This window comes from Pelophylax lessonae, assembly GCF_965119305.1.
Source record: "Pelophylax lessonae genome assembly, chromosome: 2".
Taxonomy (NCBI): Eukaryota; Metazoa; Chordata; class Amphibia; order Anura; family Ranidae; genus Pelophylax; species Pelophylax lessonae.
Window position 1 is genome coordinate 350,605,503 of NC_138769.1, and position 18,438 is coordinate 350,623,940.

Below are 18,438 nucleotides of genomic sequence, written 5' to 3' on the forward strand. Positions count from 1 at the left end.
CAATTAAAAAAAAAAAAAAGTGGTCTCTTTACAAACCTTAAGAGTACACACAGTCTAGTGAATCGTGTATCCTAATGCATCCTAATTGCTCTCTATGCCCCTCTGTGTTCTGAAATAGCAGACAAATTTAGTGTTAAAAAATTCTTCTCTACAGGCATTTTAAGCCATTGCATTTTGCTTCACTGCCAGTGACCTTTTTTATATAAATGGTTCAGGCTTTAGGCTAGCTGGTTAGCCCCTTGTTATTGGGTGGGGGTGCAGAAAAGGACAGTGTTCCACTAGAAAACCCAGACACTAGGCACTATGTACTTAAGGTTTGTAAAAGATGACAGGTTCTCTCTAAAAACTTTCAGGCACTATTTTACCCTGTGATGAGAACAAAATGCCCTAATGAGAAGAAAAGCAAAGCAGCATTGCTGCCAACCAGCATTGGCAAAAGAAAATGTTGTTCATCTTTGGTACATTGTACCTCAGCATCTTCTCTGGAGCATACCTGATACTTAAAACAGGTACTATTGAGATGCTTTAGTTCCTTTAGTTCTGATGACATTTCCCGTTCTGTGGGCTCACATAAGCCACTGCTGTTTCTCCTTGTTAAAATGTTCTGCCCATTTCCTTGTAAGAACAAGGTAGAGATCTGACTGGTGGGGCAGGTAGTCTAGATAGAGACGAGTTGCTGTTTTCTTTGGCACAGCTTTCTCAATTTGGGTTCCTTCATGCCACTCATTGAAGGATGTGATAGACACTATTTCCGGACGAACAGTGAGAGCAGCCTGCAGAGCAGTCTCATAATACTTTCCATTGACTCTATTCCTGGTGTTGTGGTTGTTCCATGGTCTGATGCTGGTATCTATGTACCCAGGTCCAACACTTGGAATAAACATAAGATTGTTGGTGTCACAAAAACTTTTGATAGTTTTCCAGTTCTGATGTGAGGAACCAAAAGAGAATCCATTGGATGCAAAGTATGTGTAAATGCCATCAAAACCAGCTGTTAGGATATCATGCTTATGCCCTTCTTCTACCAACAAGCCAATGAAAACTGCATCATAGGCAGTGTTGCGAACTGAATGGGAACCCGTCACAGTGAGCAAGTTCGCCCAGGACTCAGGTGGTGTCAAATATGAATCATAAATGTAGAAAAGTGGAAGGCTTTTGCTGGTACTTGTTTTATATCTGTAAAACGCTGCATGGGATCCAAAGCTAAGAAAGAACAAAAGATAACCATGTTAGCCAATCAGCAAAAATCTCCATGAAGGTAGTAACTGTAATGTCCCCATTCATACCTTTCAATAGGTCATCCACCCTTGGAACATACTGTATAGTTTACTGCCCTTCCATATGAAGGAATGGAGATTATGGTGCACATGCATAACAGAAGTAGTGCACAGCTAGAAGGCTTTCGAAGCAATGATTGTGTAAGACCCAGCAGGGCATACAGAGAAGATCTCAAATGACCAGGAAGAGATAAAACTAATGACAATTCACACCAGAACACATTTGTGGCTAGTTGACGTATGTTGCATTTATCAGCCCATTCAAGTGAAAGACACACACTTTACCAAATGACAATATGTGGCAGGTTAAGTTTTATTTGCAGCACCACATAGAACAACGCATGTGGTATGAATGGGCCCTAAAAATTAGGGCTGATGGTAAGGGGGACGTTACGCAAAGTATCGTTACCCCTTAAAATATTTTACATTTTTTTTTTTAAATTTTATTTGCACAAAAAGAAAACCAACAAGTGAAAAAAAAATCTGCTCTTATTTCCCAGGAAAAGGGGAGGTTTGGAGTTGAGTTCGCTGCTGAATAATCTTACTACTTGACAACGCAACTTTCACACCTGTTAAAAACCCACTATTACAAAGAAGTAACCTATTATAAAAAAACAAAACATTCAAACCTAAATTAAAGTATAATTGAGAGAGAAGAACGGTCGGCTGTTGTAAACACAGCTGACCAATCTTCCCCCTGGAATGATCATAGAGCCCCTGTGATCCTTTTATATAGGAACACAGGTCTCTATGGTCATTTCACAAGCCATGCCCCCCAGTTAGAATCACTTCCCTAGGCTCACATTTAACCCCTTGATCACCCACACTGTTAACCCCTTCCCTGCCAGTGTCATTATTTCAGTAACAGTGCATATTTTTAGCACTGATTACTGTAGTAATGTCACTGGTCCCCCCAAAAGTGTCAAAAATGTCAGTCAGGGGTCCGATCTGTCCGCCGTGATGTTGAAGTCCCGCAAAAAATTGCAGATTGCCACCATTACTAGAAAAAAAAAAAAAAACAATAAAAATTACATAAATCTTTCCCGTAGTTAATAGACGCAATAACTTTTGCGCAAACCAATCAAAATCCGCTTATTGCTATTTTTTTTTTACCAAAAATATGTAGCAGAAAACAAATTGGCCTAAAATGTTAACAAATTTTGATTTTTAAATTTTTTTTGGGGAATGTTATATAGCAAAATGTGAAAAATATTGCTTTTTTTCCAGAATTGTCGCTTTTTTTTGTTTATAGCGCAAAAAATCTAAATCAGGTGATCAAATACCGCATGACCGCACAATCGTCTGTTAAAGTAACTTGTTATATAAAGTAATTGTCCGTTAAAGTAACGCAGCGCCGAATCGCAAAATAGGGCCTGGTCATTAAGGGGGCAAATCCTTCCAGTTCAGAAGTGGTTAACCAAACTTTTATCCTGTGAATTAAATTTCCAATCATTAACCCTTGTTAATAAAACTGCATTATAGTATCTTTTAAAACCTGGGACAGCTAACCTTCCTTGTGTTTTATTTTTACTTATTAATGCAAATTGTATTCTTGTTTTTTTATGATGCCATATAAACCCTAATATTATTTTCTTTCCTTAACTCTGTAGCAAGTATATGGGGAGCATTTGGAACTTATAGAGTATTTTTGGTAAACATTCCCATTTTAATCATGTTGATATGCCCTACCCAAAAGAGTGGTTTTGTTGATAATTTTCTTAATTCTTCTTTAATATAATTTAGTAATGGTATATAATTTATTTGGTACAGAGCTTTCCGTTTTGCTGTTATTCTTACGCTTAGGTATTTTAATTTTTCCTGCCTTTTAAACGGGAATTCTTCTAGCAAATCTTGTTCTTCTTTTTTGTCCATATTTATATTTATAGTTTCTTATTTTCTTACTTCTCAGGATTAATTTTAAAGTTTGCTAGTTTTCCATAATATTCCAAGAATTTCATTATATTTGGCAGAGTTGTTCTAGGACTAAACACATAGAACAAGATATCATCCACATATGCTGCTACCCTATTTTCCTCCTCTCCTATTCTTACTCCTTTTATATCTATAAAATTTCTGATAGTTGCAAGCAGTGGCTCTAGTGTCATTATAAACAATAGGAGTGAGAGGGGGCATATTTTAATCAACTGAATCATTCTTGGACTGATCGATACCTCTTCCAATGTTGCTCTCATAAATCCCCAATCTACCCTGTCAAATGCTTTTTCAGAATCTATTGACAGGAGTAGAGCTGGGGCTCCATCATTTTTAACCTTTTGCAAGAGTAACAATGTTCTTAGTCCATTGTCTCTTCCTTCCCTCCCTGGGACGAATCCAACTTGATCTGTATGTATCCATTCTGGCATTAAACCCTTCAGTCTAGTGGCCAATATTTTAGCATATAATTTTATGTCTGTGTTCAATAGTGATATTGGTCTATAACTAGAGCAATGTGCAATATATTTATCTTCCTTTGGTATCACTTTAATATAAGCCAGTAATGTTTCTTTTCTCATTTCACTTCCCTCTTCTAAAAGTATTCCAATACGCACATCATTTTGGAGCCAATATTTCTTTGTATTCTTTATAATAGGTAGACGGAAATCCATCCGACCCTGGACTATTTCCCGTAGCTGTCTCCTTTAATGTTTTAAAGATTTCCTCCTGAGTTATAGGCCTTTCCAAATCCAAGATTTTCCCTCTTCCAATTTGGGTAGTTTGGCATCTTTTAAGTAGGCCAATATTTTTTCCTTGCTTTCCAGTTCTTTTGTCTATTCCCTGGGTGATCTTACTGCATATAATGCACTATAATATTCATAGAATATATTTTCAATATCTGTAGTTGGATAAACTAATTCTCCTGTTTTGTTTTTAATCTTTTCTACAAAGCCTATCAACTTTTTTTTCTTTACTAAATTTGCTACATAACGTCCCATCTTTTTTCCACATTGGGATCTTTCTTTATTTACTTTGTTAAAAATTCTCCTTGTTTCCTGCTCCCTTATTGTGTTTAGTTATTCTCTTTTCAGTCCGAGTAGATGTTGTACTTCTCTTTCTTTTCCTTTTTTTATGCCTTTGTTCTAGCTTATTTAATTCTTTTAGAATATTATTTATTTTATTTCGTCTTTCTTTCTTTTTTTGAGACCCTATTGATATTAAGATTCCCCTAATATAGGCCTTATGAGCTTCCCATATTGTAGCTTGTGGAACCTCTTGTGACGTATTTATCAAAAAATATTGCTCTATTTTCTTTTTTACTTTATCTCCAAGCTCTTGATCTTGTATTAGTGACTCATTTAATCTCCAGTTATTTACCCTATTCTGTATCCCTACTATTCTCATTTCCCCTGTTACAGGGGCATGGTCCAACATTGTTCTTACTTCAATAGATGATTTACCCATTGCACCTAGCCATCTGTGTTCCCCAAGTATACAGTCCAGTCTCGAAAATGTCCCATGCACGGAGGAGTAAAATATATAATCCTTCACTCTAGTATGTTGGATTCTCCAGATATCTACCAGTTGATGTTGGAATAATGTTTTTATAATTCATTTGAGCTGCTACCCTTCACTCCTTCGCGCATGAGACAACACATCCAGCTGGGGATCCATAGAGAAATTGAAATCTCCAGCAACTATTACTTTGCCTGATTTAAATTCACAGAGTTTTCCCAGGGCCTGCCTTAAATAATACATTGGGTTCTTATTAGGGCAATATATATTTGCCAACGTAACCTCTGTACCAAATAATTCTCCTTTCAAACATAGATATCTACCGTTCAGGTCAGTCTTACTTTCTGTTACCATAAACTTTATATCTTTTGCAAATACTATAGCCACCCCTTTTGCTCTTCTTGTTTAATCTCCATAATACCATATTGTTTATTTCTTTGAGTACAATTTCACCTTTGAATCGTGTGATATATGAGCTTCTTGTATGAATACTATACTTGCTGAATAATGCTGAATTTCTTTAAGGATCTTATGTCTTTTTACCGAGGTATTTAGACCCTTTACATTATACGTAAAAAGTTTAATTTTTTTCATATTCAATTTTAACTACATCTCCATCTCTTTCCTGTCACCCATTGCTAGATATCCAATTGTCCTGTAAGTAAGTATTAAACCTGCTAACGGGTGGCCTGGAAAAAAAGGAAACAGCAATAAACCAAAAAGAAAAGAGCCTCGGGGTTGCAAAAAAGAAAAAGAGGGAAGATCCCACCCCCCTACCCTCCCTTCCCCTCCCCGTTCCTCCCTTTCCTCTTTTCCCCTCCCCCTTTCCCTTGTGTCCTAGGAGTTTTGTAGCCATGTTCTGACCATAGAATCGATGTTGGTTCCAGCAACCTTTCCTCCACCATCAATTCTTTTACTCTAGGGTAGAACTGTAAACACGTACGCCTGCCATATCCTGCCCCTTAATATAGGGTATGGGTCCGGGAGTGTGCCAGCAGACTTGATGTCCTGACCTTCTTGTTGAAGCTTTATAAATACCCCCATCTGTACCTGATATGTCAAAATGTCCCTATCTCCAAACTCCACCTGAGAAGAGAATAGCCTTCTCTTTCTTCCCCTCCCCCTTCACTCCCCCTTAATCCCTTTCTCTTCTCTTCTTCCTCCCTCTCTACTATTCTTTTTTCATTCCTTATAAGTCTGTCAGTGGTTCTTCTGTTGATCTGCCTAATAGTGGATTAAACACTTTGCTCACTGTTTTCCTCAGATCTTCTCATGTTACCTCCGGTAATCCCCGGATCTTTAAGTTCTGTCTTCTATTTTGATTCTCTTGATCTTCTACTCTATACCACATTCTCTTTTTCCGCTTGTAAAGATACCACTTGTTCTTTCAACTGTGCTATCTCATGGGCTTGGTTTTCCACTTTTTCTTCGATCTCCTCTATGCATGTCACCATATGGCCCAGATCTTTGTGCAGTGTTGTCATTTCCTTTTTTATCGCATTTTCCATTTTGTGAACATTTCTGCTATTTCCAATTTTTTGGGCATTTGGGAGATTGAACTTTGTTCTTCCCTTTTGCTTATTTCAGTATCTCTCTCTATTCCCCCATCATCTCTTAAATTGGTTTGGTTTCTCCCTGTGAATATCTTGTTTGCTTTTCTTTGCTTTTCCCTGAAAATCTTCTTTCACCATTTCCTTGTTGTTTCATTTCTGTTTCCAAGTTCTGTGGACTTCCGTCTTATGTCATGTATTTCATGATGGTGCTAGAGTTTAAGTTTGCCTTTGGGGTCTTTACCTTGCCTACTTTTGTGGTTTTTCCTCCCATTTTGAAATTTAGCTAATTTTATTAATTTAGCTCTTCTTATATGTATTGACCTTTGAACATTGGCTAGTATTCGCTAGGAATCCGCCGGAGTATCCGCTGATTTTGGAAGTGATAAGAAGGTAAAGGGCCTGCCCTCTTCTACCTCAGGAGGAGAAGGAAAAAAAAAGGGACTACCACCCCCCAAGGTAAAGGAAGCACGAGAGAAGGGGGTGACATGGCCATGTGCTTTGGGATGTCTCCCCTCCATCTGCTGCAGCGTCCTCACTCCATTCCCTTCAGCTCCTTCCTCCGTGCCTCACTCTCTCTCTCAACGTATCCAACGTGTCCGGCGTGGCCCGCCTCTCGCTTTCTCCCGTTCCTCAGTGTATCGTTGAGCCGCCAAGCCAAACTACTCAGTCCTTGCTGGGGGTGAGTCACTTTTACTGCTAAGGCGAAGGGAGCAGTGCTGTATTTTGGCCTAGGCCAACAAGGCCCAGGCCTAGGGCGGCACTTTGCAGGGGGGCAGCAAAATAGCTGCCCCTGCCTCCACCTCCACCTGAGAGTCTATTGGCCACTGTTTGCTACAGCCGGCTGCCATCTAGCAACCAATGACATCATGGCCATGACTTCCTGGCCCTGATTCCAAGTGGAGGAGGATTTAACTTCCTCCTCCTCCGCGCCTAGTGTTCGTGGGGCCCAAAGAGTCCTGCCGGTCCGGTGACAGTGGGGTGCAGGGCAACAAAGCAAAATCCATCAATCCACCACTGACAGTAGCTGCTGAGCTGCGACATCTTCACACAGCGAGCGGGCAGCCGGCGACCCTCGAAGCTAGCTAGAACTGAGAGCCTGCGAGGGAGAAGACCTCCACTGCCACGGCGCTACCCTGTCCTAAGCAGCAGCGGATGCAGCATCCCTGGCACCTCCCAGAGCCTGCACTCCTTCTAAAACCTCCTCTCTGCTCCCAGCTGGGACATCAACAGGCTGACCGAGGGCCCAAAAGACGAGGACGGGCAGGAGGTAGGTGCATCACACACACCTACCCACAGACAAGGGGGAACAGGAGGGACTGCAGACTGGGCTAGGAGGTCTCCCACCCCCTCTCTCTCTTTTATCCCCCCTCTTTCTCTCCCTCATCCCCCTCTCTCACACCCTCCCTCACCCATCCCCCTCTCTTTTCTCCCAACCCCTCTCACCCACCCCTCTCTCTCTCTCACCCCCCTATAATGAGATCTCAGTGGTTCTTGCTGGGACTTGTAGTCCTTAAATTTTGGAGGGTGTCCCATCCGTTAAACAGGAAGGGGTGGGCAAATTTAAATAGGAGGGGGAGAGGGGGTGGGCGGCCAATTTTAGTCTTGCCTAGGGCAGCACAAAACCAAAATACACCACTGGATGGGAGAAGCAGCAGGGGAGGACAGATGGATTTCACAGGCTATTTCTCCATGATGTTCACCGGGGTTTGACAGGGGTATGCCGCGCTGACTCTTTTACATGATGGAAACCTCCCAGAGCTCCTAACCAGCTCTCCTAACACGTGCCATGTTCATGCCCCTCCCCCTCTTGAGCTCCTCAATCATATTTCTATCTACTTGACAAGATATTGGAAAATCTCTACTGACCTAAGTAAATGGGACGAAGACCTGAAATGTGCCACTGACAAACAAAAAAATCTAAAATATAAGAAGTCATCAAAACTACTATTTGGTGCAAGATTGCAGGTGCAATGTCAGGCTCCTGCACACTGTCATTACAGCTGTCTGCCTGTACATCCAATATGGGCAGGTAGTTACTTCAGTCCAGGAAGACCTATGAACTACAAGAGCCCTCGCTAGCGCCCTAGGAGTTTATTGAGAACTACAAGCTGTCTGCCGCAATGGAGGATGGTACTTGTTGTCTATTCATTCACAGAAAATTGTAAACGAATAATATGGCCATGTGGGTGCAAGGCTGCCCTGTATTTGAATTGTGGCAGCAGGTGTGGGGAGAAGATCCCCCGCCTGCTGTCACAATGGGGAATTGGGACAGGATGCCAGCAAGTGCTTTGGTAACGTGTTATATATTATACACTAAATATGGGTGTACCATTTAACATGTTATTAAAGGTGAGCTTTAATTACCCCTATTATGTCTTTAGTCTGGGCACATGGCTAGTTCACACCACAATTCCTGTGTTCAGTGTGCATTTACACACATTTTGTGTGTAAGAGGAAACCCACACAGGCACAGGGAGAACATGCAAACTCCAGGTAGGTAATGCTGTGGTTGAGATTTGAAACGACAACAGTAGTGTTGCTAGGTGGAAGTGCTAACCACTTACCCACTGTGCTACTCATATAGCATAGTAACTGGGGGCTCAACCTGTGGCCCTCCAGCTGTTAAGGAACTACATATCCCATGAGACATTGCAAGGCTGACAGTTACAAGCATGACTCCCAAAAGCAGAGGCATGATGGGACTTGTAGTTTCGCAACAGCTTGAGGGGCATAGGATTGAGCACCTATGGCATAGTCTGTAATTCTAACACATTCTAACAAGGGTTAACATTTTTGGAGGTATAATTTCAATATCAAAAATAACAGACAGATAAACAAACTTACTTGTCAATTATGTATTTAATGTTATCATGAAGTGTACGATCATCACGTCCTTTATACGGCTGAATGTGAAATGCTACCTGAAAAAAAAGGATAAGATCAGGTAAATTTAAATAGATAAAGATAAATTTAAGATGAACTCTTGGTGGAAGAAATATCAGGATTGCCACAAATTTTCTAGCCCAGAACAAATATTAATTTAGAAAGCCTTTTTTCTACATGCATGTTCCTGGTAATTGACTCCCTAATAGTAAAAGCATACACATAACATTCACGGACTTTATTAGAATAATGCTGTGATTAAAAAAATACACAGTTTACTTTGCTTCAGTTAAGAATGATTGTAGTGAGTGAGTGGGTTCATTTATAAAAGAAAGGGGCTGGTCAATGACATATTGACTAGCCTCTTCCCCTTCTCTCCATCCTGAAACATCCCCCGCAGCAGCCGGGGGAGAGCAGAGGAGAAAAGCCAGCAGCACTGGGGAAGCCAAGGCAGTAGGTGGAATGACATAGTGATTAAGGTGTGTTCAGGCACACCTGGCACACCCTCTGCACACGCCTATGATAACTACCTTGTGTCGTGTTGCTGTCCTCAGTTTTGCCATGGTGTATGACCAGTGACATGAAACTGTCTTCCACAAATTCAGCTTAGTAGCAGAGTTTGGCTGTTCCTCACCCAGTTGTAGGACTCCTACACAGCTGTTTCTGTTTCAGTTAATGACTGTGTTTCAATCTACATATGAACTTGATGATCATTAGCACCTACTTGGTATAATTGATTAAAGCAATTGTAAAGTCTCGTTTTTTTTTCTATTAAATTAACAAACATGTTATACTTGCCTGCTCTGTGCAGTTGGTTTTGCACAGGGCAGCCCGGATCTTCCTCTTCTCGGGTCCATGGCTGGAGCTTCTGGCTCTCCTTCCTGTTGAGTGCCCCCACAGCAAGCAGCTTGCTATGGGGGCACCCGAGTCGAGCGGCAGCTCTGTGTATCTATTTAGACAATGGAGCTGCGGATTGCCCCCCCCCCCTCTCTACTGATTGGCTAACTGAGTTTGATTGACAGCAGTGGGAGCCAATGGCGCCCCTGCTGTGTCTCAGCAAATCAGGAGGGAGAGTCCCGAACAGCCGAGGAACTAGTGGACATTGCTGGATAGAGATGGGGCTCAGGTAAGTCCGAGGAGGGCTTAGGGGGGCTGGCTGTACACAGAAGGCTTTTTATCTTAATGCATAGAATGCATTAAGATAAAAAAAACTTTTGACTTTACAATCACTGTAATCATACACTTGTCTCTAATCCTACAAAATTACTAATTTTGTGCAAGTGTACAAAGTGTGCAAGTGTAAAAACTGGTTTTTAGATTTTTCTTCTGTTCGCTCACTTTGCATTTTGTAAATTGGTAAAAATAAACAGTTAAAATAAATATTTTTGAAAACATTCTTAGCGCCGGTTCACATAGGAGCGACGCTACTTTCAGGGGCGACCTCCGAGATCGCGGTGCGAGCAGCGCGCCGCGACCTCGGAGCGGCCACCACGGACTTCATAACATTGAAGTCTATAGCGGTCGCCTCCTGGTCGCCCCAAAGAAGCTCCGGACCCTTTTTCTAGGTCGGAGCGACTTGTGTCGCTCCTATTAGAACGGGTCCGCAGCTTTCCTATGGGAGGCGACCTGCGGCGACCTGTGAGGCGACCAGGTCGCCTCACAGGTCGCCCTAGTGTGAACCGGGGCTTACTTTACAGCATTTCTTCACAATGCCTAAAATGTTTCACAGTACTGTAGCACTGAATTTAAATTACGGAAGGCCCCCAAATAAACATTAATGACAGTTACCTTTATGTTGTATCTGTGGGCAGCTTCTAGAACCAGAGGCACCAAGTTCTCCACCGACTCCCCATTTTCATCTGCTGTTCCAGGTGGATACCAAGACAGTACCAACACCCCTACAAAAAATATAGAATTGTAGAGTAAATATAATTACATTGTTAAATTACAAGGGCGAAATCACTCAGACCCAAACTGATGAACTCCTCATAAATTCTGGAATATTTGAATCTCATAGCTAAGTTGGATGATATCTTTATAGATAGATAAATAGAACTCTGGATTCAGATATTGGTTTGTTTTTCTAAAATTGACCTCAGATTCTTTCAACCAGCAATATGTCCCATAAAATATTCATAACTGTTAGCCAGCCAACAGATTTGTAGTGAGTAGTAAGTACATGATTAAAATGTGAAAGCTATCCCATGGCAAAGAAATTTGTCCTTAACATATGGGGGATGATTTACTAAAGGCAAATGGACTATTCACTTTGAAAGGAAAGTTGTACTTTGTAAGGGAAATCTCCCCAGAGCTCAGTGAATATGGGCAAATTGTGTAAGAATACCCAATCGTGTGCATGTGATTGGATTGTGGAAGTCAGCAGCAGAGCATCATCCCATTCACTAATGCCATTGCAAAAGTGCAACTTCCCTTGCAAAGGGAACAGTCTTTTTGTCTTTAGTAAATCAACTCCATGGTGTGCACACATTCTATACTGTATATGTAATGGACATAAACATTATATATCAAAGTTACTCCATTATTTAACAAAACAAAAACCCAGTTGATAGATATAAAGTGGAGGTATCTCATATCTATTGGCTAATGAGGTAGCCCATAATAGTGATCAGCCAAAAGGAATGTATCAGGGAGGGAAGGGGCAGCCTCTGATACTACCAGGAAGCGTCAAAGCTTTGCCTGATCAGATCTGGCTGAACTAAAATGCTGCAAGTGTGTGATGGCATGCCAGCCAGCAGCTTGTTTTTTTATAAGGTGACAAACTCACTTAAGCGATAACCCGCTGGCAATGTACTACGGACGGGCAGCTGCTGTAGGCAAAGCAACCTACCCATACGCCGCTGCTTACTTCTGGATTTCGGGCGCGCGAATGCCTGCTCCCTGCCCGGCACTCGCTGTGATTGCACACAGAGGAAGCCTGTCAACTAGTCCAAACCATTGATTCATTGCCGGGACCTGCTGATCGGGTGTGTGCAATCACAGCCCAGAACTCTTGTGTTTGTGAACAACACAGAGATCTGTTCAAAGGGAGCGATTTGTCAGTTTCTGATTCCTGCAAAGCAGGGATGAGAGTCTCAGAGATCTCTTAGTAAAAGCAGAACACTGTACACACATTACACATGGTTAGGCATATATTTACTCCCTTGATCACCCTATATGTTAACCCCTTCCCAGCCGATGTCATTAGTACAGTGACAGTGTATAGTATTATCACTAATCACTGTATTAATATCACTAGTGATCTCAGTAGCAGTTAGTCAGTTCCCCCTAGTGTCAGTGTCAGATTGCCCACCGCACTATCACAGTCCCAATAAAAGTCATTGACTGCTGCCATAAGTAGTATAAAAAAATAAAAATACAGTATACACTATATTACCAAATGTATTGGGATGCCTGCCTTTACACACACATGCACTTTAATGGAATCCCAGTCTTAGCCCATAGGGTTCAGTATTGAGTTAGCCCACCCACCCTTTGCAGCTATAAAAGCTTCAACTCTCCTAGGAAGGCTGTCCACAAGGTTTAGGAGTGTGTCTATGGGAATGTTTGACCCTTCTTCCAGAAACACATTTGTGAGGTCAGGCACTGATGTTTGACGAAAAGGCCTTGCTCACAGTCTCCATTCTAATTAATCCCAAAGGTGTTCTATTAGGTGGAGGTCAGGACTCTGTGCAGGCGAGTCAAGTTCCTCCACCCCAAACTCGCTTATCCATGTCTTTATGGACCTTGTTTGTGCACTGGTGCACAGTCATGTTGGAACAGGAAGGGGCAATCCCCAAACTGTTCCCACAAAGTTTAGAGCATGACATTTTCCAAAATGTCTTGGTATGCTGATGCCTTAAGAGTTCCCTTCACTGGAACTAAGGGGCCAAGCCTAACCCCTGAAAAACAATCCCACACCATAATCCCTCCTCCACCAAATGACTTGGATCAGTGCACAAAGGAAGGTCATGGAGACATGGATGAGTGAGTTTGGGGGTGGAGAAACTTGACTGGCCTGCACAGAGTCCTGACCTCAACCCGATAAAACACCTTTGGAATGAATTAGAGCGGAGACTGCAAGCCACGACTTCTCGCTCACATCAGTGCCTGACCTCACAAATGCTCTTCTTGAAGAATGGTCAAACATTCCCATAGACACACTCCTAAACCTTGTGGACAGCCTTCCCAGAAGTATTAAAGCTGTTATAGTTGCAAAGAGTGGGCCAACTCAATATTGAACCCTACAGACTAAGACTGGGATGCCATTCAAGTTCATGTGCGTGTAAAGGCAGTCGCCCCAATACTTTTGGTAATATAGTGTATATACTATAGTTATATAGTTTGTAGGTGCAATAACGTTCACACAACCCAATCAATATACACTTATTGGGATTTTCTTTTAAACAAAATCATGTAGCAGAATATGATTTGACTTTTTTACATTTATTTTATTAGATTTGTTTTATAGCAAACTTCAGTCTTTTTTTCATTTAGATCACAAAAATAAAAAAAAAACCCAGTGTTGACCAAATACAACCAAAAGAAAGCACTACTTGTGAAAATTCTTTTGAGTTACAGCATTGCATGACTGCACAATCACCAGTTAAAGTAGCGCAGGGTAAAATAGCAACAAAAAAAAAAAAAAAAAGAATGGCCTGGTCACTAAAGGGTTAAAACTTTCCAGAGTGGGTTAAAACTTTCCTGAAGTGGGTTTTTCTGCCTTCCCCCAACATGAAAACACTGCACCCCGGGGAACTTCGTCACCCAACACACCCCTTCCCGGCCCTTCATTTTATTATGCAGTTTTCTCCAATTGTCCATGAAGTTATATCAGCAGTCAAATTATTTCTGATGTCATTAAAACAGGCTCCTAAAAGGTTTGGTAGATGAAACAAGAGACAATGAAAATACTTCCTTACCTATAGCAGCTGCTCTGAGCTGTCGCATATGTTCTTCTAGGACCTCTGGGTCTTTGGAACTGTATGGTCCTAATTCAGGGTAGAAGCTGGAACCAATGTCTTCTGGAGGGCTGTGCCTACCTTTAGGGTAACTGGCCGATATTTTGGGATCCCAGTGAGGAACCATTACGTGATCCCAGTGGATATAATTATTATCAAACTTCGGGTTTCCATACCACATGTAGTAGAAAACATGCAGATCATAGTAGACTTTTGTTTGGTCTACTGCATTTGCAGTACCTTGTGGCTGAGAAATAACTTCATTAGAAACAGAGCGTCTTTCAGACTGTTCACCAAAAGGCATTAGCTCTAGACCAGGTGCAAGGTCAGAAAAGCCATCAGTGGGTTTCAAAGTTCGCAAGCCCATCATTGTTCCAAATATGAAAAGCATGAACAGGAAAAGTGCAATGCATGCCTTCCTTCGAAGCCTTGCCATCTTCTTTATAGTATTATTGTACTTTATATGAATATTCCCATCTGGTCAGACCTGGAAGGGAAAGAGTTAAAGAAATGACTTGCTGTCAATGATTACATATTTATAAGTTAATGATATTGTAATAACTCTATAATGTTTTGAACATTAATTACTTATGACTGATGTAAGCTTATAGTGACCCCGACACTCAGAGCTGCTGTTAGAAATCGCGGGGCCCCTTACAGACTACCTGGCAGGGCCCTCCCAAGAAAATATTAAAGGTATATTTAGCTAAAATTACAACAAAATCACTATTAACAGACACAAATATAACATAACTCGCATAATTCCTGCTAAATCTAAAAAAAAAACTATGTTAAATAAAAAAGAAGATGAGATTAGAAAAATATACAGGCTGGGCAGTTGGTGCTCAGTAATCAGAGAGACAGAGAGAGAGAAACAAAGTTACAATTTACAAATAAACTCCTGAGCAGAGATAAGTGCTGGGAGGGGGGGCCCACACAAGGGAGGGGGATTAGTGAGGGACAACTGTCTGTTTCTCAGCAGATAAAAGCTATTAGCAGGGAGAGGGACAGATCAGATTCAGGTGCTGGAGGAAGATTTCTGTATTTGTTGTCCATCATTAATCCCCCTCTCTGTGTGCTCGGGCCCCCTACAAGAGGGCTGGTGGTCCCCCCCTATCAGCAGCCCTGCTGAAACTATACCAAAGTCTCAGAAAAAAAGCATATCCCTAAAACAAGACTGTACACACCTTTTCTGCCACCCAGGCTGTTAAATTCTTGATCCAGAGAAATGGCCTCCCGAAGTCCGCAGGGAAACAGACACTAACAGCAGTGTTTATTCCCTAGGTCCCCCGCAGCTCATGCTGGTTTCTCCAGCTGACCTCCATGTAAAGGGCTCATTGGTAACTTGGAGGCCAGCAGGGGAAACTATTTAAAGCTGTGGGGGACTCAGGAGGTCGATGGACCTAGAAGTTTGCGTTTCCTTGTGGACTTTGGGGGACCATTCCCCAGCATTGGAGAGGCATTCAGCAGTGCAGGCAGCAAGAAAAGTACAGTAAGTATGTACACTAACCTTTTACAAATATGCCTTTCCTCTAACATTTGGTATATTAACAGGGTCACTTTAAAGGAGTGTTTTGACTACAGAAGTACATAGCAAATGGCTTTGTTTAACAGCAGTAAAGTGTTATTAGCAGGGCTTTTTTTTTCAGTGGGAACGTGGAGGAACGCAGTGCCGGCACCTCCAACACTAAATGTATTTTATGGCAAGGTGTACTGGAGGGTCTATTGATGCTGGATTTTGGGGGATCTATTTTCGCTGGTGGGGATCTGTTTTTTTGTGGGGGTCTATTGTTGCTGGGTAGGCCTATTGTTGTTGGCTGGGGCATCCTTTGTTGCGTGGGGGGGGGGTCAATTGTTGCTGGGAGGGATCTTCTGTTTAGGGAGAGGTCTATTGTTGCTGGCTGCTGGAGGGTCAATTGATGCTGGGAGATTTGTGGTTGCTGGAGTGGAGGTCTGTTGTTGCATGGGGGATCTTTTGCTGCTGTGGTGGGGTCTGTTGTTGTTGGGGGGGGTCTAACAAATTCCATACAAATTACTTAATAGCACAAAATGATACTTGGTTCTGTATTCTCTAAAATGGGCGGTACTGGGCGGTGCTAGGGGGTGAAGCCAAGAGACAGTGCTCAGAGGTGGGTAGGGGGCAGAGACAAATGGTGACTCAGAAGGGGGGGGTTTCTGCACCTATTCTCTGAGAAAGAAAGCCCTGGGTATTAGGGAAACCTGTACTAAAACAGATACAAAGACTGTCATTGTTGAACTCTTTAGGATAATGCTAGTTACCTGGATCTCTCTGGCTTCAGTACTTTGAGACACCGACCTGGAACAAGCATGCAGGTAAAACCATAAAGAAATCAGAACTCCTAATATACATTCTAGTTGTGATTTTGTAATGTATATAAAGTACTAAAGCCATTACCGTAACAGCATGACAGTTAGAGAGCTAAAGTATTCAGTAGGAGAGCTCAGCAAGCTTTCGTACCACACTGCAGGTTTCCTTTAAAAAAACAATTTATTTCTGCTATTAGCACTTTCTATGGTAGATCTAATAGTTCTAATATACATTATATATTGCTATTTCTTTTATGAGTGTTATGTATTTATCTTTTCACGCATACTTTCCCACACAGAAAGCATAAGCTAGCAATTTTCAGGAGCAGAAATGGAAAGCCATTTAGACCTTCATTATTGTGTGACAACTAATACTCGAGCTCTAGTAAGGGTGAGCTTTACCAAACTATATGAGACCATTAAAGAATGCATTGTAGGGGTCAGAGACTGCCTAATTGATTGCCAAGGAGTTTAAAGCTTACTGGTGTGATACAACCTACATTTTAAATTATTTTAAATGTATTTTTTAGGCCTGATTAATATTTTTGGTAGGGAACCTCCAAAATGTTGTATTCAAAGGATTGCATTACCTATGGGGTCCATCTACATTAAGTATATACTGTATCAGCTTCCTACAAAATTAAATGACAATAAAGGATTAATACCATCTATCAATTGCAGACTGGCCAAACCACAGATGTAAAGAGAGGCCCGGAGGAAAGGAGAGAAAAGACATGGACGGAGGGCCAGCATGACAGGGTTTAAAGGGGTTTGGGCTAGCAGGGGGTGTCAGCTTAATCTGATAAGTAACAATGGATTCTGGGACTCACTTGATGGGGCTAGGCCTGGAGTGGGTGGAGCCAAACTGGGGGTCTGAGTAGGTCTTCAGTCGGAGGGAAGCTACCTAAGGAAAAACTTCCCAGCAGGTTTGCTGCTTTCTGACTTTCTGATTTGAAGAGCCTTCTGGCCTCACTGCAGGCTGCAGCTTTTGTGTGCGGTAATGCAGGGGTACAGTCTGCGTTAGCTGACTGTTTGAGGGGAGTCAGGCAGGGTGACCTTGCTCATTCTCCCCTGCTCCGGCACGTGCTCAGTGGCTGAGGCCTCTGGAGTGCTTCGATCCCCCACATGGCTGCAGGCCAGCATCAGTTTAGGATCCTTTCTAGCAGTGTCTTTGGGCCCCCTCTGGGTTCTGCACCAGGCTTGCCACACTGCTAAGGCTCTGGTGCTGCCCAGGAGGAATCATCTGTCACTGCATCGGCACCTCTGAGTGGGTTTTCTGCTTTGGGGTGGCTCGGCGCGGGAGTTATTATGGCCCCTGGTGCGGCTGGTGACCCCTGTCCAGCGGGTGTCAGCCATCCATGGGAGTGGACTTCTCGGCAGGCTGCGGGTAGAAGACTGCGGCTTGAGAGATGACTGTCCGGTGGGAGCGACTTCCGGGCACCTTCTGGCGGGCGGAGAGCACGGCGTGTCAATGGCTGCATCGGGTCTGGGCTCCGGAATGCAGGGGATGATGTCAGCGGCGGCTGGGATATGTGTCCCAGCCTGTGCGGAGTGGCGGGCCGGGACCTCGACTATCCAGCAGTGGTGAGCGCTCCTTTCTGTAGCAGAGGGTGAGCTCGGCGAGGCAAGCATGGAGGCAGCTGGACATGGGTCGGCGGTGATGGAGGTGTCTGCAGCGGCTGGGGGATCTGTGCATCCTGGTGAGTATAGGTTTCTTTCTATCCTGCTGTAGCTATGCCTGTGGCAATGGGGTCTGGGTGGACAGAGGTTGGCTGAGGGTCGCGGTTTGATGGACATTGTGGGGGGTGGCGCAGTCGTGGCATTTTTCAGAAAGGATTTCTTAGGGCACTGGGGGTTTTGGTTATTGGCAGGCCCTAGGGAGGTTGTTTTATGGCTTAGTCATTTGCAGGGGGGTAGGTGGCTCATTGCAGCATGGTATTTCTCAGGGGGACGGCAGCAGTACAAGTGTGCGGTGATGTCATTGTGTAA

The 18,438-nt window shown here is 42.7% G+C and overlaps 1 protein-coding gene across 1 annotated transcript in view; it reads right to left on the minus strand.

Annotated features, from left to right (window-relative positions):
• Nucleotides 1-240: 240 nt before the first annotated feature.
• The window catches only part of MANEAL (mannosidase endo-alpha like), a 64,564-nt gene continuing 46,366 nt past the window's right edge, over nucleotides 241-18,438 (minus strand). The window contains exons 2-5 of the mRNA XM_082247315.1: nucleotides 14,083-14,608; nucleotides 10,952-11,061; nucleotides 9,125-9,201; nucleotides 241-1,203 (exon numbers count right to left, since the gene is read on the minus strand). Of these exons, the coding sequence (XP_082103441.1) occupies nucleotides 567-1,203; nucleotides 9,125-9,201; nucleotides 10,952-11,061; nucleotides 14,083-14,557 (1,299 nt within the window). The 5' untranslated portion in view covers nucleotides 14,558-14,608 and the 3' untranslated portion in view covers nucleotides 241-566. The remainder of the gene's footprint in view (nucleotides 1,204-9,124; nucleotides 9,202-10,951; nucleotides 11,062-14,082; nucleotides 14,609-18,438) is intronic.